Source organism: Chelmon rostratus, chromosome 2 (assembly GCF_017976325.1).
Source record: "Chelmon rostratus isolate fCheRos1 chromosome 2, fCheRos1.pri, whole genome shotgun sequence".
Classification (NCBI taxonomy): domain Eukaryota; kingdom Metazoa; phylum Chordata; class Actinopteri; order Chaetodontiformes; family Chaetodontidae; genus Chelmon; species Chelmon rostratus.
In genome coordinates this window covers 4,460,970-4,481,199 of record NC_055659.1, presented here as the reverse complement: position 1 = coordinate 4,481,199, position 20,230 = coordinate 4,460,970, and the positions used below count along the sequence as shown (strand labels likewise).

Genomic DNA, 20,230 nt, shown 5'->3' with positions numbered 1-20,230 from the left:
CTCTGGCAAAAAAAAAAACCCAAAAAACAAAGTGAGAAACTAGCTGGTGAAAAAACGTTGAACATCAACCAGCTAAAGTGACAAATACTGTATTTCTTAGAAGTTAATGGATGAATGATAACGTTGCTTTATCTCTGCAGGGTGCATAAGTAGAGAAGTGTTTGCTAACGTGTCACCAATACATGAATTTACATACAATTTTCTGAGACACCACAAACTGACTCTTTGCATTGTCCTACTTTGAGCCATGAGGTCCGATAAGAATTTAAAAAAATGATTCAAAGAGCCATATCAGTCAACAATAACCAACCAGATGTCAGAGAAGTCACCCATATTCAAGAGACTGTGGAAGACGGAAAACAGCTCTTAGTAAAAATAAATGAATGAATAAAAGTGCAGTGTGATGCTAAAGTTTGTAGGTGATGTGAAAATACTCAAGGTTAAAACAGGAAGTTTCTTCATGATTAGACGTTATCTCACTCAGTGGAAGTCATCACACTGAACATGAACGGCAGCAGGCAGCTTTATCTTAAGGAGGGAAACCAGTGCTGATATCTGTGAGGATGCTGACTGTGGAGTGTGTATCAGCAGTATTGATAAAACACCAAAAGCTGTTCCCAGCGTCAAGGTGTGAGTGCGTCGTACCGTCCACGTCTTTCAATGGAACGTTAAACATGCAGTATGTAACGTCTGCCACCAGGGGTCTTTCATGGTGGCCGATAAGGGCAAACATGCTGCAAAAGCCCAAAACATTTCCATGAGGAGAAAAAAAAATGGCAATGGGCTGCAAGTTAAAAGTTTTAGTTGGCATCGTTTCCGAAGCTGCAGCATGTTTCTAACTAATGGAAACGTTTTGGCCTTTTTGCAGCATGTTTTCCTCTTATCGGCCACTGTAGCGCCTCAATCAAACCAATGAAAACAAGAAACGGAGCTCGGTGGATTGGTGAGGCAGCGTGGGATCATGGGAGTCATTGTCTTCATTGTTAAACAGCCGCCGTTGAAATTCTAACATGACTCAGTCAGAAATGTTCACAGACGAGGGAACGTGTTAAAGTTTGATTCACGTTATGTTTAGTCACGTTTGTTGACCTCCTTCCTAACTCTCTGACGCATCTGAAGCTTCCTGTGTCGCCGCTGACAGACGACCAAATGAAACGTTACCTTGAATAAAACTACAGATTTCTCTGGATTGGACATTGTTGGAAGCAGTTGGGATGTAAAGACACAACTCAAACAATATATCATAACATCAGTTTAGTCATTTTTAGACATTGCTGAAATGTCACACAATGTAGCTTTAATGAATTTTAATCAATGACAAAGAAGTGAAGAAACGTCAAAGTTGTGATGTTCAAAATCTTCCTCCCTCCCATTCTTCCTTCCATCCTGCCTTGCTTCCTTGCTTCCTAATCCGCCCAGCTCTAAACAACCTTTGGACTCAGCTCACTGTTCAGGCGATTGTTCTACATTCTTTAATTGCCTCATTCAAACATCAGATTTGAGATTTATTATCACGTTAAGATCTGTCCACCTCCTCTGCCAACGGCATCATAAAACATCCAGGGTGGTGTTTGTCCTGCAGGCCGACCTGCTGATCTCCATGGTGATATCTGTCTCATATCACTGTGCCTTACCTGTATGGATGAACCTTATCTCTTCTTCTCCTCTTTAATTCTTGCAACATGCCTTTCACAAAAGATTTGCATCAGATAAGCAAACTGTGTCCTGACAGTTAATCTCAGAGGAGATTTCGACGTGTTGCTGTCAAAACAAAAGGTACATTTTTCCAAATTAGTCACCAAAGTTGATGGCTTTTGAATCTGCACCTCCGTCTGTAACCAGCAGAGCCCAGTCAATTACACCTCCTCCACCCTGACTCTGAAGTCCCACAACTGAGCAACAACAAGGACGTGATGGTCTAAAGGGAGGAGGTCCAGAACCTGTTGTTGTGGACTATAACCTGGCCCACATTCAGCAACAAGATCAAGGAGCTGATTATAAACTTCTTTATGTATTTTCTTTATTATCAATGGCTAATCTTTCTTGCTAATAAACATAAGATGACCCCGTAAGCTGAAGGATGCAGACGTAGCGCTGATATCACGTCGATGTGTCATGGCGGCCATCAAGAAAAGACAAGTAGATGCGGAGTCTCACACCGTCCAAGAGAAACAGACAAACAGTTTTTGCATCCACAGAGCCACGTCGCTAGCTTGGCTAAAGCTAAAAGCATGGTGCCTCAGGATGTTCAGCTTGTCAGACATAACGTGCATTTTGTCTGGCGAAAACCATTAAAACCACATCAGTGAGTCACACTGTTGCACTGAGTGACGTGTTCCTTGCATGCAGCTGGACTACTCACTAGAGCAGCATATGTGGATTAATCCTCCACTGAAAGTAGTCCCCAAGAATTACTCTGTTGCCACCTGTTTGAGTAACATTTGCCAAAAACTAAACTCCCCAGCTGTTGTAAATATATATATATATATGTATATATATTTTTTTAAAAATTAAACTATTTATTCTTTAGAATTCAGGTTATATGTTTTTTAAAAAGGAACCAATGTGTAATGCTCAGAACTTCAAGAGACTCAGGTACACGGATGAGACATGTCCAAAAATTTAAAAGATTGACAAGCACAACAGAAAGTCAGCCAAGCAATAATGAAAACTCAAACATCAGACAGGGATCAAACACTACAAAGCAACAGCAGGGATCACAGAGGCTGGAGCTCGAGTCTGCAGGAGGTATATATAAGTACTGGGGGAACTGATTGGATGATTGAGAACAGGTGATGAGTGAAAGTGAATAAGGTGAACAAGCTGAATAATGACAGAAAGTAAAAGATACTGGAACGCATAAAATGCAGTTAACAAGAGTCCATGCATCACACAATGGGCTTGGATTTTCCCCACAGCATCGACACAGCATTTAAAGAATTTGCTGGTTTTGGTCTTATCATGATGTACAACACCAGTTTTATACTTTAACACTGAAAATACTCATTAGTGGTGTTTAGAAATTATTGTGAAAATGAAGAATTTTTGCTGTTTATGGTAAGGAAACGTGAAAAATGTGTCACCTGGAGAAGGAATGAAGGAAAAGTCGAGCTGCAGAGTGAACAGGAGGGAAGTTGTGCAATGAAAGGTGGACGGACAGCAAAGTTAAGGTCTTATCAGATGTGTGTGTGTGTTGTGTGTGGTCTTGCGTAGTGACAGAGGTGACACAGTGACATCACTCAGGGTCAGGTCGGACGCTCACCCGCTCCCTGACGTCAGCGGTGATGCTGACCAGGACTGGGCCGGGATTGGTCGCTGCTGCATTATATTTACTGTGAAAGTCATTAATTACAGAGTGCATTCAAAAACTCCCAACATGGTCTGAAATATGCTAATGCATGTATATCGCTTTCTGACACAAATTTATGGTAATTAACTGTCTGTAATCTTGAATCTCTATTATTTACAATTGACTGTCAGTTTACAGTTTATTCTTGTTTTATTTACGGGTTTAAATCATCCATAAATGATGATTAGATTAGAACGATAAGCTTTCTGTCTGCTCGAGCTCCCGAACCAATAAACCACTCTCAGTTAAATGCTAACGTCAGCATGCTAACATCCTCACATTAAAGATACCAACATGACATCAAGCAGATGCAATATCAACCACATTCGCTATCACAGTTTAGCATATTAGCATGCTTGTAAGTGCACCTGCACTTTGCGTTTGTGCAGCTGAGGCTGATGGGAACGTCAGTAGTCTCAGCAGGTATTGACAACCTGATGAGACGGGGGCAGAGGAAACGTCTGGGGATCAGCACAGTCAGTGGATTCATCCTCTGGGGAGCATGAACACAAAATGTCGCAGTAATCCATTCAATAGTTTTTCAGATATTTCAGTCACATTTTCATGCCTGGAGCTGATGAACAACAAGAAACAAGCAAACTTGCTTTAACCTTTTGTGTGACTTCTTGTTTGTCTCCTGCAAAAACAGCAGTAGTGCATGCAACAAGTCCTTGAACGCACCACAAAAGAGTTTTGTGACACCTGAACACACCTGGAATTAATCTTTATGTAACTGATTTCTGAAAACAAAAGTCTAAAAAGAAGCTGATTTTCATAAAGTAGTAAAAGTAAAGTTAATGACCAAAACTATTTAAAACAGGGGAGCAAGGAAAGAAGGACAATACGTGAATGATCTTTGGAATCTGTTTCAGTAATCAACCTGCATTTTTTTCATGACCTTATTCATCACCCCATCTCCTTTTTACACCCATGCAAGCCTTTCATCTGCTCTGCCAAGCGAGTCCTAGAGCAACCTGAACGGTGCTCGTCTACTGGGACGACTGCCAACTGTGTGGCAAGACAGAGAGACAGGCAGATAGTAGAGAGAGACAGACAGATAGTAGAGAGAGACAGGCAGATAGTAGAGTGAGTGACCTCGCTCGCTGAGGTGAGGGCTGACGTAACACACTTGGCAGGAAGAGAAAACAGTGCAATGCAGATTAAAGTCACCGGAATCCGATCAATAACTGGTTCAGATTCATCCGGCCGGGGGTCAGCCAGTGACCGGGCAGCTCCCAGCTGACGCAGTCCGGTCACACCTGCAGCTCACCTGCAGAGAGCAGAGCTGACCTCGAGTCCAAGTCCAAGTCATCTATCCTGTTTCGAACCTCAAGTCCTTGAAGTTAAGTCCTGCTTTTCTGTGGAGGTCAATGGTCTCACGTCATTTAAAGCCCAAGGCAGTCCAGGGAAGTCTTGATTCAATCCAGTCCAAGTCAAACAGCATCTTAAGACAGATGAAGTCGAATGACAAGTTCGTCAGACTTTTGAATGCAGATCACGACATTTAAAAATGCTCCTTTCATGTCTGGGTGTTTTTATGTAACAGACATCAGATCTCTCCTCCTGCTGCTGCTTCTTTATTGTCAATTTCTGCAGGTCAGAACTTGAAACTTGAGTGTTTTTGTCTCAGCTTAGTCAAATCTTAGGCCTTCATCTGTGTGTTCGAGTCCAAGTCTGTCCAGCTTTGGCTCAGAGCTCCGTAATAACCTCACGTCTGTTCGTCTGTGTGTCTTCTTTATTCAATCCTTAAAAAAAATCATATTTAATATTTTATGTGTTTATATGTCTCTTTTTATATGTTTATATGTCTCTGAAACATAATTTCATTTAACTTGACCGGCAGAGATTGTTTCTGTTTACAGAAGCCGGCAGGATGAAGATGCTGGATCGAAGTAAACCGCAGAGAACACACAGTATCTATATCAGGAAACACACTTTATCTTCACCTTCACCTCCTTCATCTCCATTCATCCGCCCTTAATCCCACCCTTTCTGCCTTATATTCAGATTATTCTCCTTTCCTCAGGCTTATTTGATTATTTATATTAATAACGCTGCAGGTGTTCTTATAGTTTATTAAGTTGTTAGTGAGGAGTGAAGAGCTCAATATTTCTCTCTGATACAGTGGAGCTGAAGTATAAAGCAGTTGAAAAATAAAAGAAATACACCAGAAATGTACAAGTACCTTTAAATGTACTTGCTAGAACTCTAGTATTGAGTAAATGTGAACTGAGCAGAGTGAATGAAGTGAACATCAGACTTCAGGACATGAGACCTGACTGAGTCAAAAAACAAACAGGAGTGGAGGGCGCCACCTGCTGGCAGCTGGCTGACATTAGCCCTACAGCACAGGTGGTTCAGATCCGTGTTTATACTGTGACATAATAATACTGCATAAAACGAACATGATGTTTGGAAGGAAGAGGAAAAGGAAGTGACATCATCACTCCGTCTGTTCAGAGCATGAAACACGGGACAAATAAATAAATAAATAACCAGAGGAGACACGGACGTATTTATAAAACTTTTTATTCATTTTTTAAATCGAAGGCTAACTGAAATGTGTCCGATTCATACCATGTTCTGTGACAACAACGATAAACCATTGTCTTCTGTTTGCAACAAACAGAGAAGAAAATAACAACGTAACAAACCTCGCAACACGTAGACCATCCAATATAAATTAAAATAAACTGTTTTAATACACAAATAAGCAGTTATCATCATTGAGAATAAGTAGGCCTCTATATAAGTGTGTGAGCCATGCTGTGACAGAGAACAGACGGGATTCGAACCCTCAACGCTTCAGCACTGGGTTCATCGTCCTTCCGCTTCACTTCGATGGAAGGACCATGAGCCCGGCGATGAATCTGAGTTCAGGGAGACCCAACATTTTTCTACAAAGACAGATCAGGGTTCCTGCGCGTCACTCCGAGCTGATGATGATTCGTGTGGAGTTACGTGTTTTAGACAGAATCACAGCGTTTTAGCTGCGCGCAGGAACCCTGACCACAACAAACTGGTCTATTGTACAAGTCCCACATTTGACATGCGCGCGGGATAAAACAGGTGGAAGACTTCTACAATAGTCACTGCGGCGGACAGGCATCAGGGCGCTGCCGTGTCCCGTGAGATACGGAGGCTTGTTTGAACACGCACACGTACAAACTGCAACCAAAAGAGAGCGTTTTCTCATCTTTTCTTCAAACATTGTCGGAGGAAAGGCGCCGTGCAGCGCTGATTCAAAGAGCAGAGCGAGCAGGAAACAACACGACGATGCAGGAAGGGCGAAAACACAGCTTCTTTTACACCTCGTCTTCCTCCAGGCCGCCACGAGCGTAAAGGTTCACGACGAGTTATTCGTCCTTTCAAACAAGTCTTATTGTGAACTTGAACCGCTTCACAGCGGCTGGAGAAAGACGTCTGCAAAACAACGTGTTTTCCCAAAGAACATAAAAAGTCAGGGACAAAGAGTCTCGTTTAGGATGATTCCTTCTTTGGAAATGTCTTTAATGGTGCTGTGGACAGAAAACTGGGCTTTTGTGTGCGTACGGGAGGCCATGTTTGTTTACATAGCAGCCATGTTGGCGTCGCCATTTCTTCTGTTGCGTTCCAGTAAATGTCAGAAGTGAATAGATAGATAGATAGATATACTTTATTTATCCCAAGCTGGGAAATTGCAGTGAAACACAAATCTTGGCTGAAAGGTCGAAGTTTACTGACAGATTAACTCGAACATGAAAAAGCTGTCTGCTTTCCGATGGATGACATGTACACAGGAAGTGAGCTTTTCGACTGTTAGCACTGCTAATATGATGCATTAAAGGTCGTGCTGTGCTAAGAATACAACTCCAGCATACATGACGCTAGATGTTAACAAAATGTCTGACTTTCTGACGTCTCTGGAACGCAACACAAGTACGTAATAAGCTAAATTTGAAAACATTCAGCATCTTTTTTCGTCACTATAGAAGCACATATCTGCAGGAAAAGAAGCAAAAATCCTGAAAAGTTTAAATGATGAAAGAAAAAAATACTCGCTTAACATGGTGAAACAGTCATAAATGTGACTTTGTGAGTCAACATGAAGCAAATCTTATTAATTTGACAAGACTCTGTGAGTATTTTTCTGTCAGTCATTCTCGCATTTCGTCTATTTTTTCCCTTTTGCCATGAATGAGCTTCTGTGCGTCACGGCCATGTGATGAGTGTGTTTCGTCTGCAGTGTCACAAGGCAACAGTACTGGAGTATTTGAGGGCTTCATTACACTCTAACACATTTCACAGACGGACGAAGTCTCCTTTGAGCCCGGACGCCAGAAGGCACACGTGTAGACGCTGGGCCGGGCGAGGAGAGCTGATGATTGGGGACGTAGTGAACAAACTGGGTTTAGCGGGACTTGATGTCCACATGCATGAAGAAGTATACTTGAACTTGTAAGTGCGCGAGCAAAGCGTGCTCAAAAAGAAGACGGCGGGGCTGCACGAAGCGCGCCGGTCAGTGAGCGGTGGTGGTTTGCACAAACTGAGCCGACGTCAGGTCAAAGTTCAGCCCCCGTTCGCTCTTTAGGCTGGAAAGGACACTTAGAAGCACACGTCCTCCCAGCGATCTGCAGCTGTCGTGTTGTGTTAGGTAGTTTTACACTCTCAAAGTTGGTTTTACAAATGAAAAAAAAAAGTTTTTGTGAGTCGATGGATCGAAGCAAAATGAACTTTTTTGTCCTCAAGTGAATAAACAACAACAATAATAACAACAATAAAAAAACTTGCATTTAGCACACTACGTTAAAATATGACTAATATTATCAAAAAGGCAAATAGTAGGTGTATTGCAACGCTCTCTGCGGCATCACTATCAAAAACATCTATCTTCATCATCCTCAATCTCATCATCATCATCATCATCATCATCCAATCATCATCATCATCTGAGACAGTAAGGAGGCGTGGCCTGGGATGATTGACAGCCCAAACTGGCCACTCACATTTTGCCCGTCTCAGCGCAGGCAGGCACACTTGTACGACATAGCAACAATAAACGATGGACTTTTCCTCGGAGACCGAAAGACAGCCAGCCAATGGCAACGAGGGCTGGTCTGAGAGGAGCTCTGTCATTGGACAGCAGGCATCTCTAGGGAACAGGAAGAGCTCGCTCAGACAGGAAGGAGGAGGAGGTAACTCTCGAGGCGATCCCGGTGTGTGTGTGTGTGTGTGATAAATGTTTTTGCTATCTTGTGTGGTCCACAATAAGGATAAAAATGAATGTGGATGAATGGAAGTACACCTGTGTGTGTGGAAGGTCTGGTTCTTAGGTTTGTTTAGTCTGCTGTGTGCGTGTGTGTTTGTGCGTGTGTGTGCGTGTGTGTGTCTGTGTGTGTGTTTAGTTTTTGTCTAGACAGCTGGAGGTCTTTCCCAGGGCAAGTCAGTGTACATTAACAGAGCATACACACAGTCACACACAGGTGCTCACACACGCACACACACACACACACACACTGCCCTGGGAAAAGACATTATCTGCTGACTTGACAAAAACACTTCTTCACGCCGGCTTACAGCAGAGAGAAATGTGCGACCGCTTCAAACAGACACAGATTATTTCTGGCTCGGACACATTTCAGGTGTTTATGTGGATTTAGCTCAAGCTAAGCTCAACCTAAGATGAACTTTAAAGGACGTGTCCGGGTATTTCCAAGACTGTTTATGAAAACAGTTGCTGTAATCGTCCTTTCTGTCCGTGAAGAAAAGCCTTTGAAGCTTTGAAGAGTCTAATGTAAAAGATGGAAAGCACCTCTCTGCATGTGTAGGTCATGTGGTGTGTCAGCAGCACCTGTAAAATGAGCTCACCTGTGAGCGAATGTGTGATTTGTGTTTCCACTGAGCCTCTGAAGGAGTTTTTCCCTCCTCTCCTCCCGTCTTTTTTTTTTTTGTATCGTCAGCCAGCGCAGGTTTCCCTGAAGCGAGAGATTGATCCTACACTGTTTACTTCTCATGAATTCTAGGTAAATTAATCTAAATGACTATCATCTGTTTCTACTGTGACGCCCCGATCAGAGCCTGTCCAGTCTGCTCATACCCGCTGCGAACCCTCCAGTGCAGGGAACCAAACCGTTTAAAAAGCAAAGAGCCCGGTCCAAACACAAGCATAGCACAGGAAGTGAAGGTCAATAAGTTATCAAAACGTATATTGGGACCGGGCTCGTAATCTCACTCCGAAGTCAAAGGTGATTCGTCCTTTGATTGATCCACTCGTCGCTCCTTCAGCTGCTTTGGGTCAAGAGATTAATTTCTTTAGGTCGTGATTTTCTTTCTTCAAGTGCTCGTCGTTAAATGAAAAGGGCAGTGCAGCACAGGAACAAATCAGAAAGAGAGACGGTAAACAAGACCGGCAAAGAAGTGACTTTTGATTATTTGATATTTAAGGCAGAATTCATTCAACAACAGAGAGGTAACGTCTGCTGTTCGTCTGAGGAGGAGCCTGTTTTTACAAATCCCTAAAAGGTTTGATGGGATCAGTTCTCCTACAGTTTGTCTAACACATACAAACAAACATCCAATGTTCGGTCACAGAGCGTCTGTTCATCTGGAAGGCAAATCCCTGAAAATCTTCACCTCTGGTGTTTTTCCAGAATCCTCAAAGACTCTTCGATCTAATTCAATCTGATAAAAATGATTTTTACTTTTTTTTTTTTTTTTTTTCGCATCCAGATGGTCGGATGGCTCTTTGAGGATTCTGGGAAAACAGCGCAAAGTGTTGTTAAGATTTATCTCTCAGAAACACAGATGCTCGGCTGTGTGACTGTGATGGACACAAGAGGGAAAACAGAAGTAAAGGATTTAAGGATTCACCTCATCAGAATAGAAAACGTCTTTTTTTTTGGCCTTTTGACAAAGTTAGGCTGACTCAGCTTCGGGGGTTTTGGCTGCGGTTTGGTCCCTGTGGAGGGCGCTGTTGCATATAGACTGGACACTAAAGGGCGCTGGCTTCGTTCGGGCCTGTGGAACCGTCCGGGTTAAAAGAGCGGGCGTCACGCTCAACCCGTCACACAAGCAGCAAAAACCACAAACGTCTGAATATTCTAATCTTCATCTCCACACTCTTAAAGAGACGACAAAAGACGAGCTGCTGTCAACACTCGTGTCACTTTTCAACACTTCAATGTGTCTAGTTTGCCACAACCCGTCTCGTGCTGCGTTCAACGCACAAAGAGTTCTGTTCCAAGACTGAAATATCCCCAGGTTCAAAATAAACAATGAGATTTACTCTGAAATGGACACGAGGTCACGGCTGGGTCCCAAAATGTGTCCCATGTGTGTCCCAAAGGACATGTAACAGTTATGAAAAGAAGGTTTTGTTGAGAAACGCGTCTACATTTCTTAAAGTGAGGATCAAAAATGTTGGTCCTGGTACTGAGAGTCTGGCACTTTACTGGTAATAAGTGACAATACCGTGCAGACTTCAGAGGAATAAATCATGTTTCAGGCAGTGGGATGATGATTTGTTCTCCACTTGAAGGATGTTTAAAGTTTTGGAGCAGAACTCTTTGCATCTTTTAAAAGTGTGAAGGTCTGGAACTGAACCTCTAGAACTGAAGGACTCTACAGTAGTCTTTATCACGTGGCGGCGAGCCGAGGCCGGCGCTGGCTGACAGAAGATTGTTGTCTCTTTCCTGGTGCAGTAAAGTGCTCAGAGATGCCTGCAAGAGAGAGAGACTGACCAGAGGGAGGGTGTGTGTGTGTGTGTGTGTGTGTGTGTGTGTTCAGAAGGCAGGAGATAAACTGGAGGTGTGTGTGGTCTTCATCAGTGCACAGTCAGTGTATCACTTATTTCGGGCCTGCAGGGCGAGCTGGCTTCTTCCCTCAGTGCACGACCAAAGGGCCGTTCGCTGCCGCCGGATCTGCGTCGTTTCTCTCTCTTTGCACCCGACGAACAAAAATTCTGACACTCAAATAAAATAACACGCGCAAGGATTAAAAACTAAGTCTATCACATCCTGCTCTACTCTCTACTGTTACATTACACATCGTCTTGATTAGTTCAGACGCTTGTCGGCGTGACGGAGTCTGATTCACGCGTATGTGCTTGACTTGTTTGGTCGAGGTAGTGACAGCCAGCTTTGGGATTGGCTAACGATTCGGCCAAAAGGGTGAAAGAGAGAGCGACAAGCAGAGCTTCTGATTGGGCCCGCAGGTTGAACGCTGACTTGTGGTTGGCTCGCAGGACTCAGGCATTTGCATAAACGAGGGATTTATTTATTCTTTGAATCAATGGTACAGTAGCGGTCGATCCGAGTCTGTCGAGCCAAAGTCAGAATCTGCCCGTGATATGTTACCGTGATACCTGTGCACTGAGCTGGTCCGACCGCCCGGTCAGTCCCTGTGGTTTCAGGTCTCTCTCCGTCTGTTTGCGCCTCAATAGACAGAGCTCCTTCACAATAAAAGTCTCTCTCACACGTTCCATCTGCGCATCCTAAAAAATAGTGCAATTCTTTTCAGCAATTATATAAATAACTCTAAATTCGTGCTTTTTAAGTTCGCTCTCGGTTTGCATACATGTGTGTATATATACTCAGTCTGTAACATATATACATGCCAACATGTATGCAGCAAAATGTTCAATGAGAGAGTTGGCACCCCAACAGTTTACTGATGTTTGTTTCTTTTTCTAAAACTAGACAACATATAAAACAGAAAAAAAAAAACATCTTTACTCATAAGAATCTATCAAGTTTAGAAAAATACCCCTACTTTCTCTGTTTTCTCTCGTATCAATCGTGTCGCGGATTTCTTTCTTTTTCTGTGAACTTTGTGCAAACCTTCTTTAGAAAACATAAAATAATATAAAAACAAAAGACTGAAAAAGGATTTCAGCGACGAATCCTGCATCGGTTGGTCGATATAAGGCAGAATGTTTAGCTCGAGGACTTTTAGCACTGTGCTACAACTGGTAAGCTAGTTTAAGCTAACACGAACTAATCTGAACTCAGTCTGGAGAGACTCTAATGTGCTCACATGTCCCGGTGATGCAGCTAAAGCCTGGAGCAGGAGTCGCTGCCGGCGGCGGACTGTGCGGTCGCGAGCGTGAAACAGAACTGAATGGAGTCGAAGCAGCGAGGGCGATTATCACTAGAAAACAAAACAAAACCTGGAAGAACCAAGAAGATTGCAACGTTTCGCCATTTGACGGGATAGGAATTTTGCTGTAAGCGCGAAAAAGACGAACAAAGAAAGAAAAACTTCTATAGAAACAAACAGAACAAGTAAATATTTATAATGAATGAAAGACTAGTTAGATCAGTCTAATAGAGGAGGGAGGAGGTGGAGCTGTTAAGGGAAGAAGGAGGCTTCTGACTCCGCCCTTCCCTTTGCACCTTCCGCCCCCTTCTCTGACATCATCAGCGGTTCATCCGAAGTGCTCCTCAGACAGGAAGTAAGAAGTTGTGGAACAGGAAGTACCAGATTTTCTCCTGCAACTGTGCTCTGCAGGAGCGATGTGGTTTCCAGGTGTTCTTACCTAAACGAGAAGCGTGCATGTGCTGCTTCCCAGTCCTAGCCCGATCCGTGAAGTGGGGAAACTGGAACTGACCACGTGTCAGCTACGACTACATCTAACGTCAACCAGCCCTTCGACCATTCAGAGCAGATTTTACCATTGACCAGGGTGTTCCTCATTCGCTACTGACCATTTCCCAAGCGGCGAGCAGACATAATCCTGGTTTTCGCACAGGCTAGGAATGAGGAAGCAGTACTGTCACACCTGCTGGGGCTTCTGGGATTTCTCCTTCGTATTCTTTGCATTCCTGTTTTCCACACTTCCTTGCTGCTGAAGCGGAGGTCGGAGCAGACCGTGAATGAACGAGGACGCGGGTGATTGTGAGGACGAAACAGTCCGATGGTTGTGGCTGGGGGTTAGGGATGTCGGGTGGTAGTAGTGCCCAATCACCTCGCTGTAGGTTGGGGGAGCCCCTTCTACTCGGGAGCCCTGCTTCTGCTGCCGGGACAAGCCCTCCTGGGCTTCTAACACACTGATGCCTGGGTGGACGCTCGGAGGAGGGGCCTGCAGCCTGGAGGCACAACAATAAGGGTCATGAATTAGAGCGATGTCAGCAGGAACTTCTCCAGGAGAATTCAGTTCCTAAACTGTGGTTCCTAGCCTAAAACAGAGGCATGCAACTAGCTCATGCTGAATATGTGTAACTCCATGATAAACTTTACTGTTGTTTGTGTGTTCAGTGTGAAGGCATGATTTCAAACGCAACAAATGACTCATGTTAGCTGGTGTCGTGCTACCTGGCCTGCAGACAGGAGCTGGACGGGTCCAGAGGGTGGGAGTCGAACACTGTTCGGTTGGGCGGCGCTCTGACCGACTCGCGGTTCAGCTCCATCTGTTGCTCCGGGTCTCGAAGCTGCAGGGTGCAGGGGCCCTGGTACGGCGGGGGCTCCTCCCCGTCTGAGAGGCAGATGGTGGGTGGAAGATCGATGAGGCTCTGGGGCAGGTAGGGATACGTGGGCTGGAAGCGACTCGGGGCGTACGTGTGCTGGAAGCGCTGGGACTGGAGAGGAGGCTGGGACTGGGGCTGGGCGTGCTGAGGCTCCCGCTGTAGGTAGGATGAGGGGACCCCTCTGTCTGGGGGACGTGGGTTATACACCTGGTGCTGTGGTGAGGAATGACATCACATTACTGCTGTGTCATACTGTATTAGAATAAACTGAGTTGTGCTGGTTTTGGCTGATTTAAATAGACTTACAGTGTCTAAATGTTAACTCTTAATTGAAGATGAACTCACCTCATTCAGACCACTGTTTGTCCCTGTGCCCTCAGACGACCACAGACTTCCCTCCTGACAGAGAGAGAGGGTTGATAGATTAAATTCACTTTGATTTAAACCCATTCACCAAATATATCATATACACATTTAGTACTATTTCTACATGTGCTCATTCTCCAAACTAAAAAGTAGTCGTACTATATATACGCCATTAAGTCTATACTATACACTACTGTTGAGACTTACTTTAGAAGTCAGTGTTGCAGAAATATATTTATTGTTTGTATTATGTTTTGTTTTGCCAGAAAGCCTTTACCATCAGACCAGCAAGCTTTGTCTTTTGTGCTTTTTGTTGTTTAATTGCACATTTGTCCACTAGAGGGCTCTGCTGCCGCACGACAAACCCTCACAGCTACAGGGCTTTTCTTTAAACGTCCATATAGTGACAAAGTGTTGACTTTATGAGGCCTGCTTTAACTGCAGTGTCTTTACATCTTGGTAATACTGAACAACGTCTCAAATTTTACACGCAAATATTTTTGCTTAATCCATCAGTGTTGAGCATTTCATACTTTGTCAAAGTCTTAGGTGTTGCAAATCTGTCTTGCTTTGATGACTCAGTGTCCACATGCAGATTCTTCAAGTTGCATTTAGTTAACAACTGTGAGGTGACTCTGGTGCCTCCGGTAAATGACCATCAGTCTACGTGAATCCGTGAGTGACTTGATAACACAGTACATGGAGCAACAAGCTCGGACTGACTTCTCTCCTCGACTGAATACACATTGTTGTGTCTCAGTGCCTCCACTTGGTCGCAGCTCGCAGTGAGGAGAGGACAAAAGCAGCTCTTTGCCTCGATAGAAATGTCTGGAAGGAACTTTTTTTCAACTTTCGTGCAGGTTTTCTGTTCTCTGGCGACAGTTGTCCGTCCCGTCCGCCTGCTTGCGTGTCTGACTGACTGTATGTGTGTCAGTGTGTCTGTCTGCTAATCCGAATTAACTAGGACAATGACTCCCCTGAGCTTATCAGCAGCTCTCTCTCTTGCTCTCTCTCTCTCTGTGTGCATGCTTATGCTTCATCCTTTACTCATATCTTACACACACTCACACACACATCAGTGATTCAGTAGCAGGTGATTCAGGGAGCACAAGTGAAGTCATATGTTTGCAGAAGCCTCAGGTGTAAGTCAGCTTGCGTGTGTGTGTCTTGAATTAGTCTTTGCGAGCCGCTGCGGCCCTTAATGAAGAAATGAGTCAGTGTGTTAGCATTAGCCCGCGGCAGTGTTTAATCACTATGATCACATGCTGTCACTCAGCAGCTCCTCAAACAGTTCTTATAATGTTCCTTTGTTCTCAGAATACATATACTTATTATTTTTAATTCACAATTTTTTTAATGAGTTTCTTTGTCTTTGAATCATGTAAAGTTATTTCAGATGTTTCTATCATGATGGCTGTAATTCAAACGTTTCCCTTACATGCTGCTGGTTATACTCTATGTTCTCCGTTTGCTTCCCATGTTTAAACATCCCACTTCCCTTCTCTGTGACTGTTAAGATGCGGCTCAATTTGCATACAGGCATTCATATCATATTCATCTTATTTAGCCACCTTTTTCTTTAAGAAACCAAAGCTTGTGGCCCTGAGTGTCGCCACGTTCACACATGTGAAAAATATGCGTCTTAAATAATCAGGAAGCCATCTGGTCACACTTACTTTCCTAAAATCCAGTTCTAGATGTACCAAATATGAATCTAATCAGATTCCTTAGTGAGCTTTGAAGTTGGAGGCAGAAATATTAACACCGCTATGTGTTTAAATCGCTTCAGTGCAATATGTTCGATTGATGTTCAATTTATTTTGTTTTCTTCTCATGATGTAATTGTGATAACACCCATTTCTGATCAGACATGTGAGAGTAATGCAGTTAAATCATATGTGGACACAATCTAGATCAGGACAGACTAGGTGCAACTGCAAAGTGTTAGACTTACGCTGGCCAATGGCAGGTGTCTCCTGCGTGTGGGGGCGTGTCTGGAGAGGAGGGAGCGTGCTGACAGGCGGTAGTGGTTCAGCAGACAGGTGATGACCACCACCATCACCATCATCACCACCACGATCACCAGGATCTGGACGAACTCCAGCTGGGCTACAACAGCAACACAGGAAGGAACATCACGGTCAGTTTACCCGTCACGGTTAGCCCTGCTCTGTACGATCTGGGAAAATAACCCTGATGACATCACTGTGATGTCATCAGCTGCAGATTTGAACAAAAGCCAGCTTTACAAACTGGGGCATAGTGTTTGCACAACATTATGGGTAAAACAGTTGCATTATGGGAAGTGTTGGATGAAGTATTTTAGGAGCTTGACTCATAATAGGGACTACTTTGACCTTTTTTTTTTACATTTACACGTCCTCCAACTACATGGAAGTGCAGAATAAATTAGTGTAATGTCCCTTTTATACAACTCTGTCACAGACCCATTCAAAATCATCACTGAGCATCATCGTCATCATCGGGAGAAATTGTTCATACGTGAATAAAAATGAGTTGTGGTATGAATTCAGATTTATTCCTTTTTCTGTGAGGGTTAGATCTGAAAATAAAATATCATGATAAAAATACCAAACCAACAGAATGGCTCCTTGTATTTTTATGTGCTCTTGTGTGGTCAGCCAAAGAGGAAGAAGCTGCAGTACGTCAAGCTGTGGTTACATGATCAATCAGTGATGAGTGACAATCAATTAAAATACATAGAGTGATATATAAATCCCAAAGATATTAAGTTTAAAATGATATAAAACCAACAACAGCAGTGAATCTTTATATTGGAGAACCACACAGCGATTGAAACTATTGCTTATTACTATAATATAAATAATTATCTGCAGACAACTGTGAATAAATCAGCTTATCGTTCCAGTATGTGATACATTTATAGTCGCTTTGGGCATCTTCATTGGATATGGTGATAAAAAATGAAAGAGCTCCAGTAATAAATAATGAAATATCCTCACTATAAGTCTCCTGTGACAACTGAGGCTCATGATGCTGCGACTTCAATCAGCAGTTCGCCAATAAAATAACTTCTTACTCTAAATGCACATAAACAAGGACAAGGTTTCTATGTTTCTGTGTTGTGAGAGAGAAGAAAGGTCCAGACACAGTCCAGACAGGGATGTAGTCCTTATGTGGGGGTCAGGGTGTCTGAGACACACACACACACACACAGAGAGAGAGAGCCAGACCAGACCAGACAGACAGGGCTAGCTTTGTTTAGAGACAGTCTGCTCTAACACCCCCTCTGCATCCACCACCCCCACCGACACCACCACCACCACCACCACCACCACCAGGACACACACAAACAGAGCATTTTTCTCACACTTTTTTTTCACAGGGAGCAGGCAAAGGTCAGGGCCAAGTCAGACAGAAGAACAGAAAGTAGCCTGCAGACAGCACACACACACACACACACACACACGCACACACACACACACGCACACACTTCTCACAGCCCTGTTCTGTTCTTCTGACCACCTTGTCTAACCATTACACAGCATGAAGAGACACAGAGTCAGGTGACTCCTTTAACTCAGTTCATGACCATTCATAAACTAGACTCTCAAACCTTTATTTTAACTTAGTTACACACTACATGATCGCCTTAGATAAATAAAACAGCAACACAGCCCACAGAGTCTCAGTCTATATGACACGAGTAGGCTAAAACTGCTGCTATCTGAAACCAGTTGTGCACTGTCCTGTACAGCAACCTCAATAAACTCCATGAAACCTGCTTTAAGTCCCACAGTCCAGGTGATCGGACTCAGTTCCAGCCAAGTTTTTATCTGCGGTCTGGTGTTGAGAGGCTTTTCTTCTCAGAGTTTAACCAGCCACTGCAGCTGTGCGACCAGAACAGAAGACCTCGAAATGAAGGCTGCTTAGACGTTTCATCACCTCCAACGCCGGTTTCAAAATAAAAGCCAGCTCCATGGGAACAGCAGTACGTTTTACAGCAAGCTTGACTTTCAGAGCAGAGCTGGATGTCGACATGAAGGTTATCAACCTGAACTGAGCAGTGGAAATCCTCTCCCACAGTCTGCATCATTTTTTCTCACAAAATGAATATACATCACAGTCTGGTTCATTTTCTGGAGCGTCAGGTACAACTTCTCCAATGAGGCCTCTCAGATTGAAAGAGTTTAAAAGCTGTCTAACTAATCACTAACAGTTAATGGTTATAGATCAGTTATAAGCTGTTAATAATAAGCTTGTGAAAAATCTCTCCGGCTGGTGTTCATCCTCCCCCAGCAGGACACTTGCATTTTGTTTTTAGCTAGTTATCATTAAATCTGTTTATTGACAACTTAGTAAACATTAACATTTTCTACACTGGCAACCCCCATCACTGTTTTCCAAAGATGTCTTTAAATTGTGCTGACCAACTGTCACACAGATATTCAATTTATAGAGATACAAACCACACAAAAGCAGCAAATCGTCACATTTGAGAGGCTGAAACCAGAAAATATTTGCCACTTTTACTTGACAAATGAAGTGAAGATTATCAACTAATTGATCAATAGTTCCAGACAACTCTACTGTCCTTAACAACACATATTTAAAGGAAAAACAAAATAACTTGAGGAGCATCTCCCTCCCAACTTCTTCTGGCTGCAGTAAGTCAGCAGCAGTCAGTGCCGAGTGTCTGAGACACATCAACACAGAGCAGAAACAAGCAAAAGGCGTCAGCTGATCTAAGATCGGATCTTTTCTGTGAGCACGATGAGAAACTCACCGCACAGTTGCGTCTGAACACAGTTGTCATGGTTGTGACTCCCCGATGAAGGCTGCATAGTCTCCGCAGTGCAAAACCTTTGCTCAGACCGAGACTCCTGAACGTTTGTATTCCAGGGACTATAACCGAAGATCTTTTCCGAAGCTAACGAGCTAAAATAAAACCCAAAACGACAAAAATAAAAGAAACTAAAAGAAATGTTCCCGCTGCAGATCGACTCCGAGCTACATGTCCTGCGGATGCCGCGACGCCGTGTGTGTCCTCACCGGTCGACACGCACACTCTGAGGCTCCGCTGAGCTTTGTCTGCAACTTTTTCTCACACGAATTCCCACACTGTCCAGACGCACACACACTGAGGAAACAGCTGACCGGACCCCCCCCCCCAACCACCCCCGGCCTCGCCGCCACCACCACCCAATAGCTGTGAACAAAAGGGGTCAATGTGAGGGAGGAGGGGGAGGGGGGGAGAGACAGAGAGAGGGGAGAGGAAAAGAGGGGGAGTGGTGGGAGCGTCTGGGAGACACAGATGGGTCAGAGGGACGGACAGAATAATGATGAGAGACAGAGACGGGGGAGGGCGGGTGAAGCTTGAACCTCTCCTCTCATTAGGACGGACTGAAAATCCACAATTTTAAAGCAATAAATCTGTGGCAAACGTATCGCTAAGATTTTACAAGAAATGTCGATCAAAGGGTTACTAAACATGCCCCTGGTGGAGATGTGGAGGTGTGGATTATCCTGCAGGAGTGGTTTGAGAAGGTCTTCAGTGTGCAGGGAGGGTTATGGTTTGGGGGTTTCCTGTTATTGAGTGTTTGGGCTTAGCTAAACTACCCATGTTCTCTGCACCTGCTGGCTGAAATAAGCCCAAACAGCCCATAAACTGTTTAAAAAGATGCAACACGGACAAATCAGAAGGTAAAGTTTCACTGCTGAGGACATTAAAACAGCTATCAGAGTACATGAATGTCTGATGAAGTGAAGAGGATCCTAGCGGTTCCAGGTTCCCAGTTTGACTGTGTGTAACTGACTTCTGTCACAGGTAAATACCCGCTGGTCTGGTTCACAGCGCTGCTTCTGTAAACATCCGTCTCAGACCAACGAACGCAGGATTTGAATGTGCTGCACAAATCCTGCACAACCTGATCTCTCCCTGTAGTTTCACAATCGTCTTCATTGTAGTTACGATTGTGGGAAAACTGAGGAAAGGAAGGAGTGAAGGAAGGAAGAAGGGAAGGAAACCATCATACACATGGAGGAAGATAAATGTAAACAGTCGCATTCCTCTGCTTATTTAAGACTGTTA

General features: G+C 43.8%; 1 protein-coding gene across 1 annotated transcript in view; it reads right to left on the bottom strand.

The window, feature by feature from the left end:
- Positions 1-10,022: 10,022 nt before the first annotated feature.
- Positions 10,023-20,230, bottom strand: part of pmepa1 (prostate transmembrane protein, androgen induced 1) — a 33,766-nt gene continuing 23,558 nt past the window's right edge. Inside the window, exons 2-5 of the mRNA XM_041954529.1 lie at positions 16,112-16,266; positions 14,137-14,190; positions 13,640-14,004; positions 10,023-13,413 (exon numbers count right to left, since the gene is read on the bottom strand). Of these exons, the coding sequence (XP_041810463.1) occupies positions 13,101-13,413; positions 13,640-14,004; positions 14,137-14,190; positions 16,112-16,266 (887 nt within the window). The 3' untranslated portion in view covers positions 10,023-13,100. The remainder of the gene's footprint in view (positions 13,414-13,639; positions 14,005-14,136; positions 14,191-16,111; positions 16,267-20,230) is intronic.